We start from the raw sequence: 16,151 nt of genomic DNA, 5'->3' as shown, positions 1-16,151 counted from the left end.
TGCAATTAGCCTAATCGAGCACTGACAGCAGCACTGACAAGCGCTTCCTCCAACAGCCATAAATGCCAGAGAGTGAAGACAGCGGCTAATTGGTTTGATTCCCCTTATTTACATTTGGGCCTCGATTCCTGTGAGCTTCGCCATCACGTCCTGGAGTCCAAACCGAGCGGCTCAACTTCCTGTCCCACGTGAGGCCATGTAACCCATACATTTCTGCTTAGTGTGATTTGTTATTCTTATTTAAACAATTTTTTTATTCATATTATGAAATATTATTTAATTTTATTTATTTTATTTTATAGCGGGTTTGGCCGGGAAGTGCTCTCCAGTGGGTCTGGGGTTCAAGCCAAACTGGGGTGCCCTGCAATGGACTGGCGTCCCGTCCTGGGTGTGTCCCCTCCCCCTCCAGCCTTGTGCCCTGTGTTGCTGGGTTAGACTCCGGTTCCCCATGACCCCATATGGGACAAGTGGTTCAGACGATGTGTGTGTGTGTGTATTATTTCAAAAGATTTGTTGTGACAGATTCCTAAGCCACACACACACACACACACACACACACACACACCTCTTCATACTTCTCAGCTAATGTGTCTGCAGCAGTGACGTATACGTATGCGAAATGTGTGAGTTTCGCCACTTTTCTTCAACGTCCAAATTCCCCTTCGGGAGGACAAACTGGGCGCAACACTAAGAATATTTACCACGGTAAGAAGACGGCCGCGTGTCTTGCGGGTTGGTTCCTCGGGGATTTTGAACCACTTCTGCTGCTCGCTGCAAATGAGCCCGTAACATCCGTCCTGGAACCGGCAGGACAAGGAGGAAGTCGGTGGACAAGTTGTCGGAAGTGCTTTGTCTCGAGCCGAGATTTGTCCCCGCGGGCGGAGGACGGGGCCGCAGCAGCCTGTCTTTGAAGGGAAGTTTCTCTGAGATGAGACCGCGTCTCTAGACCTTAAACATCTCGGAGCAGAGCAGTAGGTTTACGGTGGGAGCCAAGGCCAGAGTGTCTTAAGCGTTAAGTGTCATAACGTCATACGTGCGCATATACAGATACACACATATATAAATAAAAAATATATCTGTTATCCATAGTGTATATATACTGTATATGTGTGTACAGTCATATGTATGCAGAAATAGATATATATTTAAAAAATACGTACTGTATGTATATTTATAAAGTAGAATGTCTCAAATATATATATAAATATATCTATTATATCTATTATCATGTATATATGTGTGTGTGTACTGTATGTACAGTCATATGTATACATACATAGATATATATTTAAAAAAACATATATAATTAAATTAAAAATATACCTCTATTATGCACACTATGTGCGTCTGTGTGTGTGCATGTGTGTATGTACAGTCATGTATACATATATATTTAGAAAAAAATTATATATATTTGTAAAATAGAATGTCTCAAATATATATAAATAAAAATATATCTATTATGCATCGTGTATGTGTGTGTATGTACAGTCTTATGTATGCATATATAGATAAATATTTAAAAATACATATTGTAAATATATTTCTGAAATAGAATGTCTCAAAATATATATATAAATAAAAAATATATCTCTATTATCCACCGTGACCCTATTAGGACAAGCGGATGGATGGATGGATGGATGGATGGATGGATGGATCTCTATTATGCACACTATATGTGTGTGTATGTACATTGATTTATACATAGTATACAGTACATACATAAATGATTAGTGAAATTGTGCGAGAGCCCCAGCGAGGACGGAGCTGACACCCAAAGCTCCTCCTCGCTCTCGAAAGTCAACGTGTCGCCTGTTTGCACAGCAGGAGGAATCACTCCGAGTCCGTGGTGAGATGCGGCGCTAATTTAATGAGAGGAGCACATCGCACATCAGAAAGAGGACACGCTATTGTCTCCAGGGCCTCCGGCTCCACTCAGCAGGGCCCGTCTTTCGTGACGAGGATCTCCGTTTTGGCCTCCCTGGAGACGGAGAGCGTGGTCAGCGACAAATAATTAATAGTGCGGCTTAAACAAATCTTATTAATGCAGCTCAGCCTCATTTATACTTCGTCTCTGGAGAACATTACTTATATTCCCCCCAAGGGAGGGGGGGGTGTCATATATTTTCAAACAAAATGTTGAGGTAGTAAATGATATCTGTGTAAAGAAGACACACCCAAATCCTTGGCTCCCCTCCTCCTTCCCTCTGTTCTGTCCACGATGTACCCAGTTTTACAATATTTACTGCAACTCCACACCCAAACACGATGGTGGTGATTCGCGTTGGGCTACATGTGATGTCACCCAGTTACTGCGGTATTGTTACGGTGAGCCTGAGAGACCACGGTAAGACTGCGGGTGGCTCTCGTGTCTTCTTGCCCACGGACGGAGCGGGGGATGGGGGGCAGGGCACTCACAGTCTCCGGAAGCAGAGCGCGCACTCGTTGGCGTAGGTGTTGCCGTCGGTTCCGCACACTGGGACGTAGTTAAGGGGACACGCGCCCACCTTGCTCATGTCCGAGCAGACGGGCTGCAAACACAGGCCCATCGGTCATTCTGTGCTTCTTCGTTCATTTCACAGCCAGCCATTCACTTTTGTCCACTCTAGAGGACAAGTGTCTCCCTACTTGTTATGACGCTCCTTACAGGATGTTCCCTGCTTTTAAACAACAGCCCATGAGTGGGTGGGGCTTGGACAGCTTCCTGGAAATCATGGAAATATATCCAAAAACCTTCTGTTTTTGCTGGGCCTCAGGAGGATATAGATTATGGATAATACAGTACACATTATGGACAATGGACTATGGACTATAGATTTTAACTTCAGTGTCCTCTACAGTACATTGATCACATTGGACAAAAAAAGGCGGAAACTGAATTTACCAGCATGAAGAAAACTGGCAATTATTGCTGTCAGAAAGGGACTCGATACGATGGAAAGAAAGATCTTTAAAATACTGATTAGCCGCTAGGCGGCGAATACGGAAACAGCTGGCGGTACGTTTGCAGTGGGAAAGCGACCACCTGACCTGAGGTTCGCTTCTCAGAGTTGCACCTTCACGTTTCGAGGCTGAAAAAACAGTGGGTTGGGGTCGCTGCCCACTGGAGCCGTGCGGGGCAGGGCCGGCCGTACCGGTTGCAAAATAAGAGGAGAAAGGGGCGGAGCCTTATTATGCAAATAAAGAAAAACAGCCCACGTTTACCTTTCTGTACAGTCCAGGCTTGTCCTCCGCATCTAAAATAAGTGACAAGTTTGAAAAATTAGATCTACCGGATGATGTTTAGCTGCCATGTGACATGAAAAGTACTAATAAAAAATTTACTTCCGCCCACCACGGAGAACTGAGGTGGTGCATTTCTACTCCCGCTGCTCTTTCTTACACTTGCTCTTCTTTATACTACAGTTTGGTTACTGTCCACTCTAGAAGGAGACAGGAAAGAGATTTTTTTTGGTCTTTACCTGATGCAAAGGCGGCGGCCAAGGTGCACAGCAGCAGCACTTTGAAAGCCATGGTATTCCAGGAGCAAGTAGTTTCAGCTCTGAGATCAGGTGTGGGAAGTGCACCAGGTGATGGGGACGGCTCTTTATTGTCCCATCTCGATAGCATGGGTCAAAATCCAACAGCTTGGGCTCAGCCAATCAGATGTTGCTTTTGAGCACGTGTCCTGTTGCTGCACTGCTGGAGCTTGTGGTGAACGTTCACTGCGCTTCACAACAACGTTTCACAATGATCGTAAAGCAGATGATCATACAAGGCTGAGAGATGGAGCTGAGGGTTGTGGGTTCCAGTCCCACCTGGGTTGTCATGTCCTGCTTCAACCTGAAGCCTGTCAGGGGTTATGATGTCGTGTGTGTGCTTTAAGTACCATCTAATATGTGACATACTGGTAGAGCTGCAGATTTGAGTCCTGCTGCATTACCCTAAAACAAGGTACTTACCCCGAGTTGACTCCAGTAAAAACTACCAAGATGTAAAACCAAGTGAAAAATTCTAAGAAGCTTAACAGTGAAAATTACGTTGTCAACGTGTCTGATAAACAGAAAGGGTAAAAGCCTCATAATACAGACATCGCTCTGTTCACTCAGTTTACTCGCAGATCAGCTTTTATTAAACCCTTTAATATACCCTTTTTTCAGCTTTTTATTCATTTTTCTGATGCTTTTCTCCAAAGTGACTTTCAGTGTTACCTTTTATACTCAGCTGCTTACCATGATTTATTCATTTATATAGCTGTGTATTTTTTTTTCTTTTACCACATTATCAGTATCTTACTCAAGGTTACTATGGCAGGAAGTAGAATTTGACTCCAACTGTTTCATTCTGGGGGGGGCATGGTGGCACAGTAGGTTTGGCCAGGGCCCACTGTGTGGAGGGTCTGGGGTTTGAGTCCTGCTTGGGCTACCATGCGGCGGACTGGTGTCCCGTCCAGGGTGTGTCCCCTCCCCCCTCGGCCCTGCACCTTGCGCTGCTGGGCTAGGCTCTGACTTGCCACAGCCCCACTCGGAACAAGCAGTTGTAGACATTTTGTTTGTGTGTGTGTGTGTGTGTGTGTGTGTGTGTGTGTGTGTGTGTGTGTGTGTGTGTGTTTCATTACCAAAAGCCACTTCTCCAGTGCTGCCTCACAGTGGTCTAGAGTCTATTCCAGAAGCACTGGGGACAAAACAGAGTACACCCTGGACAGGATGCCTGTCCGCTGCAGCGTAACTTTTTCTTTTACGTAACTTCAAACTGCATTGAAATAAAACTACTTCAAAATGAGTGTAAATAAAAAATTTAAAAAAAAACAATCTTGTGTTCAATCCCTCACAAGTGTGTGTGCAGTGGTCATCAGCTTCACTGGGTCACTTTCACTAAGGTTTGTAAACCACTTCTCATTGTCAGGGTCATGGTGGTCAGGACCCTATCCTAGAAACACTGGGCACTGGGCTAGAACCTACACCAGAAAAGCCCAGAATTACCAGCTGTTCCTTATTATCAACCTAATCAATAAAAGGTATTAATAATATAAATGTCCTTTTATGCATTAGGTTAAGATATAGATAAATCTATATACAGTATATATTATATATATATATATATATATATATATATATGTATATGGTAAAGTTATGGTCAGGTTATTTAAAAATATTGGCTATGGTTACAATAAAAAAAAATACTTCATAAGACTCTTCACGGGAACACTTTTAACTTCAAGCAGCATTAAAATGAAAAGTAATTTATAATTACTGATCACAGACACCTGAGAACAGACAGGAGCTGTAAACGCTGCGGAACTAATTTTCATGAGGTGCTTTTGCGTTCCAATCCCCTTTCGCGTTTCAGTGCGTTTTACTGCCAACTACCGGCTGGATGTGGAAACGCAGGTCGCTTTTTTGCTCCGCGAAAAACTGCGATTTCGGAAAATAAAATTGTAAATAGAATGCTATTTAAAATTATATATAAATATTTTATAATTATAATTATATTATATTATTGATTTACATATATATATAGGATAACGTTAATAACGTATTATACTTTCAGAATTAGGCTTTTTTCATGCAATATGAATATGCCCCCATTCTTTATTACAGAAATATTGGCTACAGAGACAATTCACTGCAAAACAGCTTAAATGATTTAATATATACACACGTGTGTATGCGTGTGTATAGGGCTGACACGCTCATGGAAGCATCTGTCTTACATGTTAAATTTTATTTCACATTCATTTTTATATTCCACGTGCTTTTCCTCCATATTGTAACGGTATTAAAACCATTTTAAGGAATCATATTAAACTAAATTAACTGTAAAGGATTTTAAACGTGACATCCAGTAATTTATTTTCACAGCTACATTTTTATGTGTTTATTTCATTAAGCTTTTCTCTGTTGGGCATTTAATTATGAGCTGTGATTGTAAAAGCTAGTATTCGGGTGTTGTGATTAGTTATTTGTAACGACACGTATTAGTGGTAGCTGTTTTATTAGTTATTTATAAAGAATTCTGCATTTTTATAATGTATGGAAGTTAATACACTTTTGGTGTTTGGAACAGATTTTTGTTGTTGTGTCTTGATTTTGTGATTGCATTCAGTTATTAATTTCATATAAAATTTATAAAATGTTATAAAATGTATAATTCATTATATGCTAAATGTATTAAATTGCATAAATTGTATAAGATTTTAATTTTCTATATTAAACATATTATAATTATATACATTTTTATTGTAAAACGGTTGAAAAATAAATGTGTATTAACCTGAAACGTTAGATTAGTTCACGATACGAGTATGGGTCAAAGCAGCGAAGTGATATTAAAGAGGAAATTAAATTAAATTAATAAATGTTCGTGAAGAAAAATAAAAAGGCGTTGAAGAGTGACTGTATCGCAGCTGTTTCTATTGCTGGCAATATAGTTCGACCAAAAGGTCGCAGGTTCGAGTTTCACCTCCAGCTGTAGTTACCTTGAGCAGGGTTCTCGCCCTAAAACTGATCCAGTAAAAACCAGTAAAACCTGCCACGTTGTATAAAAGGGTAAATCACTGTAAGTGGCTGAACATGGTCATGGTGAGTCACTGTTGGAGAAAAGCGTCAGATAAGAGAATAAAAGCAAATCTCCACTTTTTTCCCATAAACTTTTTGAGAGCCCCATTTCTCCCTGCACGTGACACCCGGAAATGGAGCATCAGAGGGTGTGTGAGGGTGTGCAGCGCTACACACTTGGGACCGGGGTGCCAATTTAATCGAATGTATTTATTGCAATAAAAGAGACAGCGCGGATCGTCTTAAATTGCCTTTTTATAATGAACACATTTAGCTCGGGTAATTAATATATAAACTATTTCGATTTGTCACTTTGATTTGTATTTCAGTTAATTGTGAAAGTAATTATGGATCAAATTAACGGCTTTCAGGAAAGGCCGGGGTTTTGGGGTCTATTTCCATTGCAGGCAGTTATATTAATTTCCCCCTTGTGTTGATGTGATGAATAAGAGCCATAAATCGCGCGTGATCGGCGCGGGCCACCACTAAATGGCTTCATATTTCACATGTGCTTTAATAGAAATATTCATGTGATCTCTTAATGAAATTAAATTGGAGGAGAAGGAGGAGGAGGTGGTGGTTGGAGCGCAGAGCTGAGAGAGTAAAAGCAGCGAGAAATGCGAAGGGAGGGGGAGCTAAAAAAAAAAATGATAACCTCCCGAGAGGAGAAAATGAGAAGAAAAAAAAAAAAAAACATAAATTCACAAATAGAGACAAAACAGAGAGGAAAGTAAACAGGAGCGGAATAAAAAGAGAAGAGGAAAGAGTAACAGTAAAGAGGAGAACAGAGGAAATGAATCCAAAGGACATTCCGACACATTTCAAATTTTTAAAAACCTGTACATTTGTATCCACATATACACGTTTCATAAATGCATTTAGATACCTATATATATATATATATATACACACACACACACACACACACACACACACACACATTTTACATTGTATAAATGCATTTCTATACAGCAAAGAAACTTCACATGTCAAAAGGGTGTATTTTAATATGTCATTAATGTCATGAAAACAGTATCACCACAAACAGAACAGGAATGCGCGTAAAACATAAGTTATAAACCACTCGGTTTAAATTGCTATTATTAATGTAATTATTTATAATAATAAATAATGACAGCGAGTAATTAAATAACGGGCCTAGCAGCGAGCGCGCGGCTCCCTTTGAAGAGCGACTTCAATCAGCCGCCACTCATATCTGAGCTCCAAAGTGTCCGCCTCATATTTCATAATTGCCCTTAATACGATCCGATCCGCGGCTCCTCACGGACCGACAGCTCGCGTCCGACTGCTGGGGAATCGCAGTGAATCGCGGTGAATTCGTGGTGAATTCGTGGCGAATTGTCGTTGATTTCCCCCGAGACGGGTCATCTGATAGATTGGCTCGAGCTAATCAGCTTTATTGGGAGACGGGTTAAGGGCAACAGGGTGTCAATAATCCTCATCCGGAGCCCTTTTTGTCCATTAACTCCGAGTGGCTCGTTTAGGGGGAATTTCCACCGATACACAGTCTCTCCTCTCGATTGCTTTAATTAATTAATTGATTGCTGGATCAGTAAACAATCAAACATCTATCTATCTATCTATCTATCTATCTATCTATCTATCTATCTATCTATCCATCCTGTCCAAATCCTGGCCGTCGCGCGCCACCTTCATCGCGCATTTTCGTTGTAACAGCCTGCGTGTCGCGCGGTACGTGTCACGCGCCAGGGCTTTGACTCGCGACGACGCCGAGCGGTGCCTTTCAAGTGGATGTGCAGCTATAAATTGTCGGAATAATGTCGGTCGGTGGGAGACGGAGCCTCGACTGGTGCTGCTCCTGAACCCCCCTGCGCTGTAAACACAAGTGTTTATGAGATCATATTTAATGCAGTCGTTTCCTCCCGTGTAAACTGTGTTTTGCAGCAGTTTATAATATATTCATCGCACAGATGCGAAGAGAATTGTTCAGCCCAACATTTCTCAAAAAATACTCTTTCGCATTACACTATAAATTATAATATCACTTCTGATATTTTACTTGGTTTATCTGGTGAAACGCTTTTGCGTTCTGAAATATTACTTCTGCTCTGTACTGTACTGCTGCGCTACTGTATCGCATGACATTATTTCACAGTATACAGTGAAATATAAAAAAAATACAGTTAGTCCTCTAAACTGTGAAATGCATGTATTTCGAGATATTATTTATTGCATCTATTTATTGTTCCGGAGAGCTGGTTCCAGCATCATATGTGATAGAATGGCAAAATTTCAAATCTTGCATTATTATTATTATTAAAGGAGTATTTCTGCAGCAATAGAGGAGAAACTGTTGCGACACTTTGGAAAAGGATACATTGTATCTCTGCAATCCGTTGAGATGGAGGGTGATTGCGCGCGCGGCCACACACACACACACACACACACACACACACACACACAGAGCAGTGTATAGTGATGTATGTATTACCTCACACTCCGCGGTGTGTTTGTAAAGTGACGCACCGAGGCTCTCAGCTCCGTTTCCCAGCTGCTTATTTTAATCACTTAATTGCTCACATTACTTCTTCGAGCAACAATTGCTCTCCTGACGCCTCGAGCTCCCATTAAATCCCCGCACTGTGTGTGTGTGTGTGTGTGTGTGTGTGTGAGAGAGAGAGAGAGAGAGAGAGAGAGATTTAGGTATTGAGAAAATATGATATTATAATTTGGTGAATATTGCTTGTACCGCATAGGAGTGACGTAATATTAATATGAGTGTTACTGCAGTGGAATCACGTTTTTTTTTTTTTTATAACTTTTTTGTCGCTTTTGTTCCGTAGGACAAAACTTACCGAAGGAATTTCGCGCGAAAGAGTAAATTGTTTTATATAAATCTGTTGCGGCGAACACTGATTTACCCTTTTGTACAGCACATTTTTACTGGGATTCAGGGCAAGCGCCTTAATCGAAATACTGCAGCAGGAGGCGAAAATGGGTTTCGAACCAACAACTTTGAAGTTGTTAGTACAGCTCCCTCCCAGCTCCATTATCTTCTGTTAAAATAATATGACATATTTTAATAGAAATGTACACACTCCATCATAACCTCGATCTGTGCACCTCTGTCCAAATAAGGGAAGACTTCCGGTAACAGGAGAATAATTATAACTCCGAAAATACATTTATGTGTGTGTATAATATTTACATCTGCACAAGTACATAATATATAAAGTTTTATATATGTATATACGTAGCCTATATCCGTATTTATACGTTATATAGAGAGCATATATTTCCATATACATTGTGCGTGTGTTTAATTTCAGACAGAAAGTATTTTTATGTTTTTTTTTTCATATTCCACATGACTTTCTCGTATCCAGATGAGCATCTTTAGCGGTCAGTCCAGCGCCGCAGGAATCTCCAAATAAACAGCAGAGAATGAAGCCAATAAACACACACACGCACACACGAGCCCACGTGGGACCACCTGCAGGGCTCGAACCCTACACCTGTCCTACTCCATTCCCAGGTGAGCTGCCAAACATGGCGCGCGCTCTGGGTGGTCTGTTGGCGGCCACCTGCCGTTGCCATGGAAACGGGCGTCAACCCTCCCCCGGCCCGTCCTTTCATGTCACCGTGGGGGTTGGAGCGTCGGACCCCTGGAGGTGATGAAGGTGACGACGATGGACACGATGACCTCGGTACAGGAGTCAGAACACGTAGATAGAGGTATTGGCGGGGAGGGGGGGTCAGAGCTACCCTACTTGAACCCCGCCCCCCCCCAAAAGAACACAAACACACCTTTGGAAGAGGAGGTGTGAATGTGACACGGTCCTTCCCCCAAGACAAACTGTCAGTGAAAACATAGTGTGAGCCGCGGGTTTCGACCCCACACACCGTCACGCGCGCAAAGCTCTATACATTCAAGTTTGCATGTATATACACATATTTATATATATATAAAACATTAGAGACACGTGTCTGTGATGTAGAGCACAAGCGCAAGTACAGTACAGTGTACATAAAATGTGCTTCTGCAATATCTGCTGAGTAACATGCTGACCCTCCACACACACACACACACACACACACACTTCGGACGTGTCCTACAGCGTGACCCGCTCTACACAACTTTTGCATATTTTTTCTAAATTCGTCACTAACTTTCTGCTTCGATGCCACAAACCAAGACTCGAAGAATGAAAAAACAGGCAAAGCAATAAACGCGGAGAAAAATCCGTGCTGTTTCAATGTACAGTTATATGTCCCCGAGGTGCTGCGCTTTTAACGAAATAAACAGGCAAATACAGACATTCCAGATTGTTCTCCCTCCCAAGACAGTTTACAACCCATAATAATCAAGTGCACATAACCTGTGATAACGGGGTAAAAATAAAAATAATATCGTGGCTGACTGAAAGATTCTCGTCTTCTTATTATTATTATTATTATTATTATTTAGCAACTATAATTGTCATTTTTTCTTTTAATTACAATTATTATTATAAAATTAATAAAACATTTTCATTCACTATCATTATTGTTATTATTATTATGTGGAGGAAAATTAATAAATGGAAAAATCGAATGAGCTCCGGGATCCACTTTGAGCTGCTGGAAGAAAAACAAATGGAGACAGGATTGAGCGAACGGCTGGCATTTCAGTCTAGGATGGTTAAAGCACAGAGAATTTAAAAAAAAAAAAAAGAAAAAGAAAGGGATTAAAGGGGCTCGCTGTGGACGCGCACGCTGCTGACCAATCGGAGGGCGCCCGCGCGTGCACGCGCGCCGCCGGTCCTCCCGCCGAGAAGCGTTGAAGTGAGGAGCAGGGGGCGCGCGGCGCTCAGTCCGCCCTGGATCCACTGCAGGAGAAGAGAGGAGAGGAGAAGAGGGAGAGCGCAGGCAGGAGCGCGGGGACGAGCGGCACCGCCGACACCACCGGGACCACCGGGACCACCGGGACCCGAGGCCACATGGAGAAGTCCAACAACTTCCGCATCGACGCCCTGCTGGCCGTGGACCCCCCGAAGGCGCAGACCTCCCCCCTGGCACTGGTCACCTCCCTGTCGTCCTCATCGCTCTCGTCCTCGGGGGGCGCGAGCGCCTCGGACCTCACCTCCGCGGCCGACTCGCTGCGGAGCGAGACCCCGTCTCCCCCCCGCATCGGCCCCTGCGCGCTCATCCCCAAGCCGGGCTTCCTGGGCGGCCCCCACTCCGGCGTGGTCGGATTACCCCCCCCCAGCTCGGCGGGCATCCCGCCCCAGGCGCTCTACGGCCACCCCATGTACACGTACTCGGCGGCGGCGGCGGCGTTGGGTCAGCACCCGGCGCTCTCCTACTCGTACCAACACGGCAACCATCACCACCAGCACCAGCACCACGCCGGCGACCCCATCAAGGTGAGCGCCGGCTCCTTCCCGCTGGACCACTGGCTGCGCGTCTCCACGGCCGGCATGATGCTGCCCAAGATGTCCGACTTCAGCTGTGAGTACCGGCGGGGGCGGCGCGGGTCGTCTGAAGGGCCCCTTCGGCCCGCGCGCGTGTCGGGTGCGCGTTTCGGCCGTCCTCAAGGCCGCGCGCCAACGGGGAGTGATGCTGCTCACTGCCCTGCTGTCCTCAAAGGGCTCTTTAGCTCTCTGCTCCTCCCAAGGGCAGCAGGTAGATTGGCGCTCACACCCGTCCCCTTCAGCTCGAAGGACGTGGGGTCGAATCCCGCTCCTGCTGCAGTACCCTTGGTCGAAGCGCTTTACCTTTTGTGCACCGCTCGAAATGGGTAAATGGCTGCGAGGAGCTCAGGACACAAAGCAGCCACTGTTAGACACTTGTACGAATACATCCTGATGTGGTGGCCAGACCATGTAAAATGATGGTGAATTACCGCAGTGCTGTGTCTGCAGTCAGAGGCCTCTCGCTGGTCGAGCAGAAGCGCAGAGGAAGAAGGAGCTCTTTGACGGAGTGCGTGTGTGTGACCACATGACGGGCGGTGGGAAAGTGGCAGCTCCGTGAGACATTTTCGGGCAGCGAGTGTTTGCCCACGGCAGACTGGCCCTTTTGTCCCCCTGCGTTCCGGCGCTTTCTCTCCAAGGGGCTGGTAAACAGGCCGCCGGCGTGCCGAAACGCAGCGGCCGCAGCCGCCGACCGCCCTGTGACTAATGGTCCGAGCATGACTTGGCGTGTGTGTGTGTGTGTGTGTGTGTTCTCCAAGGGGCTCGGGGGACACCCTGCTTCATTTTGAAATGTTGGGAGTTTGCATCTTACAGCCAGGAAACAGACTGAACCCAGATTCATTATTATTATTATTATTATTAGAGGCACAGCAACATGTGATCAACACTTTTAATGAAACCACAAAAGGCAGTAAACACTATGATCGCAGGGAAGGTCGAACCCGTGACCCCTGAGCCCTGCCGGGCTGTAAACCCAGTGTGTTCCGGCACTTTCACGGGGTGCACATACAGAATTTCCCTCCCGCTCCAAACGCACCTGCTGTCTGCTGTCAGTGGAGGGGTTTCACACACTACAGAAGGGTGTTGGGTTAGCACTCCTCCAGGGACACTGACCTAAAACACTTGAGTGCTGAGTCAGCGGAATATTCAGTATTGCTCAGATCTTATAAAGTTCAGATGTGGAGTCCACTGATATAGAAACACATGGCACGTGATCTCCAATGTATACATTGTATAATAGCCACTGTCATTATGCAAATGAAGGCGCATCGCGCTCCTTGCTCGCTGTTCCCGCAGCTCAGGGCCAGTCCAACCTGCTGGGGAAGTGCCGGAGGCCGCGCACCGCGTTCACGAGCCAGCAGCTGCTCGAGCTCGAGCACCAGTTCAAACTGAACAAGTACCTGTCGCGACCCAAGAGGTTCGAGGTGGCCACGTCGCTCATGCTCACGGAAACACAGGTATGGAGAGGAAAAACAACGACGTGGATATTTCGTCACGCAGCTTGCAGTGAGCGGTGTGTTCCGCGCGCGCGCGTTAAAATAGGGAGAAGCAGTGATTTAAATACGGTAACTGTAGGAATGCATACATTAATATTTACACGGGCCAGTCGAATTATGTTGATTGTCATAAGATTTGCGTTTACACACTTTATTGTTTTATATTTCAAAAATGTAGCTGCAATAATAATAATAATAATAATAAAAGTGCATGCTTAATATTTACCTAAAATATTTAAGATATTTTAGATTTAAGATCCACAATAATATAACAAACATCTAGATTTAATTAATGCACTTTTATATAATAAATTGGAAATAAAGTAGAAAAAGTAAGTAATAAAATCGAAATAAATCTGGACGACGGGAATAAAATCAGTGCAGATGCGAAACAGTAAAATTGTGACTGGATTTGATGGCGTTGCTTCCATGCATCATTCTTCTAAAACTGTGTCTTTTTTTAGGAAGCTCTACACCTCATTAATAATAATAATAATAATAATAATAATAATAATAATAATAATACACGACTGTACGCAGGTGAAGATCTGGTTCCAGAACAGGAGGATGAAGTGGAAGCGCAGTAAGAAGGCCAAGGAACAGGCGGCCCAGGACGCCGACAAGCCCAAGGAGTCCAAAGCGGACCTGCGCGAGAGCACGGACTGTCCGCGTGCCGAGCCGCTCAAGAGCTCGCGGGTGCGCGCCTTGAGGGACAGTGACGAGGACGAGGGCGACGAGGGTTACCTGTACAACTCGTCCGAGTGCTCCTCGGAGGACGAGCGGGGCCCCAGGAGCCCGCGGGAGTAAGACCCCCAAACCCTCCCCCACCACCACCACCACCACCCCCCCGCTCCTCGTTTTTTTATCGGTAAAAATAACACGAGCGGACACGTCACACACTGTCCGTCCGCCACGTGCGCCGAGCCGCGCAGCGAAGTGTCCGTCACGGCCGGAGCGACACATCGGCGCTTCACGAGACGAGTGAGTCAGTCGTGTGACAAAAATGTGACAAAAATGTGACAAAATGTGCATAAACTGAGTGTAAACGCCGCACGTGTGACACAGCACTGAAGAAAAGCTCTTTACCGTGCTCTAGGAGTGTACCGTACCGCACTCTACTGTACCGTGTATTGTACTGTGCTTTACCGTATTGTACTATACTGTACTGCACTCTACCGTATTTGTACTGTACTCTACACTACTGCACCGTATTGTACTGTACTGCACTCTATTGTACCACATTGTACTGTACTCTAGTACACCGTACTGCACTCTACCGTGCTGTACTCTGCGGTACTTTGTTGTACTCCACTCTAATGTACTCTGGTAAATCGGACACTTTGCATGATTTCCACTGGACATGTTGTGTTTTACTCGCATCTCCGTGTCGGTCCATGAACCCGCCGACGGGTCACGAGCTCCAGTTTTGATACCAAACTCGGGATCCGTTGCCTTGGTAACCACTGCATTTTTTTTTTTTTTTTTTTTTTTTTACATTTTTTTTTTTTTATTATTATTTTTTGTGCGTGTGTTTGTGTTTGTTTCACCAAACAAACTGTGTGGTCGCACATGTGTAGTTGTGTCAAAGGCCCTTCACGTGTAGCAAATAAATGATAATATGTAACGTCTTTATTTTTGTATACGGTATTTATAGAGGGGGCGGCTACACGCGCATGGTAAATTATTGTTCAGCGTTTCTCATGGTGCACATGGCATACAATAAAAATGTTTTATTAAAAAAAGACCGCTGAACCCTGGATGGATTTCTGAGGAATTAGGCTATTTTTTGCATGTTCTTTTGCGAGCAGATCCTTAACTACGTTCCGCGCGCACGGCTGGGGATTTAAAAAGCCCTGTGCGATCATTATGTACATTATTTTTACACTGACCATCATCACTAGCAGTTTTAATTAAAACACAAAAAGCTCCCATCACCAGGCCCATATTTACTCCATTTTATTACAAAATGTTGCCATGTTTTTAAAATGTTAATTATTTCTAATAAATTATTTAATGTTTATTATTACTTCAATAGCACGCTGACTGTGCTGCTATATAATGCAGTATCCATAACAGCATATTTATTGATACAGTGAGTACAAGGCCGACTTGGATATTCGAACGTTGCCGTTTCGCAGTCCGCGGCGCGCGCCGCGCGGCCCCGCTGCCCTCGGTCACCCGCATCTGCGGCGCGCGCTCCGGGTCGCGGCGCGGTCGTTTCCGTTAATAGCGATCTCGAACCCGTGCAAATGTGCGCCGGAGCAAACAACCATCTCACACCACATGGGCAGTAAGGCAGCTATTAATAAACCCCTAAAAGGGGGGGGCTCAATCTCGGCGCGCGCTCCGGTGCGCGCGTTCGGCTCGAGAAAGTGGCGCAAACGCGAGAAAATGTGCAAAGTGTTCAATCAGTGCGACCGATTTTATTAGAGACACGGGGGGGGGGGGGGTCGCCAAAGCCTATTATTAGAATTAAGAAAAATGTAGCTCATATAATCACTGTCATTGTATATAAAAAAACACAGAAAGACATTTCTTACAGCGGAACGAGTGCACAACTTACGTCATATAATCTATTAAGAAATAAAATATTTCAGAAGCGCAACTGTCGTAGAGAAGAGAAACAGATTTTTTTTTTTAATTAAGGCAAGGATTTTTTGCACACAAAAACTACTTGTAAG

At 44.4% G+C, this 16,151-nt stretch overlaps 1 protein-coding gene across 1 annotated transcript; it reads left to right on the top strand.

Moving 5' to 3' along the window:
* Window positions 1–11,500: 11,500 nt before the first annotated feature.
* mnx1 (motor neuron and pancreas homeobox 1) lies at window positions 11,501–14,277 on the top strand. The gene is made up of 3 exons (XM_029255158.1): window positions 11,501–12,011; window positions 13,271–13,431; window positions 14,011–14,277. The coding sequence occupies exons 1-3, from the start codon at window positions 11,501–11,503 to the stop codon at window positions 14,275–14,277; spliced, it is 939 nt and encodes a 312-aa protein (XP_029110991.1).
* Window positions 14,278–16,151: the final 1,874 nt, after the last annotated feature.

This window comes from Scleropages formosus, chromosome 9, assembly GCF_900964775.1.
Source record: "Scleropages formosus chromosome 9, fSclFor1.1, whole genome shotgun sequence".
Lineage (NCBI taxonomy): Eukaryota > Metazoa > Chordata > Actinopteri > Osteoglossiformes > Osteoglossidae > Scleropages > Scleropages formosus.
Note: the sequence above shows the minus strand (reverse complement) of the source record. Positions and strands in the feature narration are given on the sequence as shown.

What these genes read in the sequence shown, in the direction of transcription:
- mnx1 (XM_029255158.1), top strand. Translation starts at nt 11,501, where the DNA reads ATGGAGAAGTCCAACAACTTCCGCATCGACGCCCTGCTGGCCGTGGAC. An exon ending in CAAGATGTCCGACTTCAGCT is followed by an intron (nt 12,012 to 13,270) that starts GTGAGTACCGGC and finishes CTGTTCCCGCAG; the next exon opens with CTCAGGGCCAGTCCAACCTG. An exon ending in TCATGCTCACGGAAACACAG is followed by an intron (nt 13,432 to 14,010) that starts GTATGGAGAGGA and finishes GACTGTACGCAG; the next exon opens with GTGAAGATCTGGTTCCAGAA.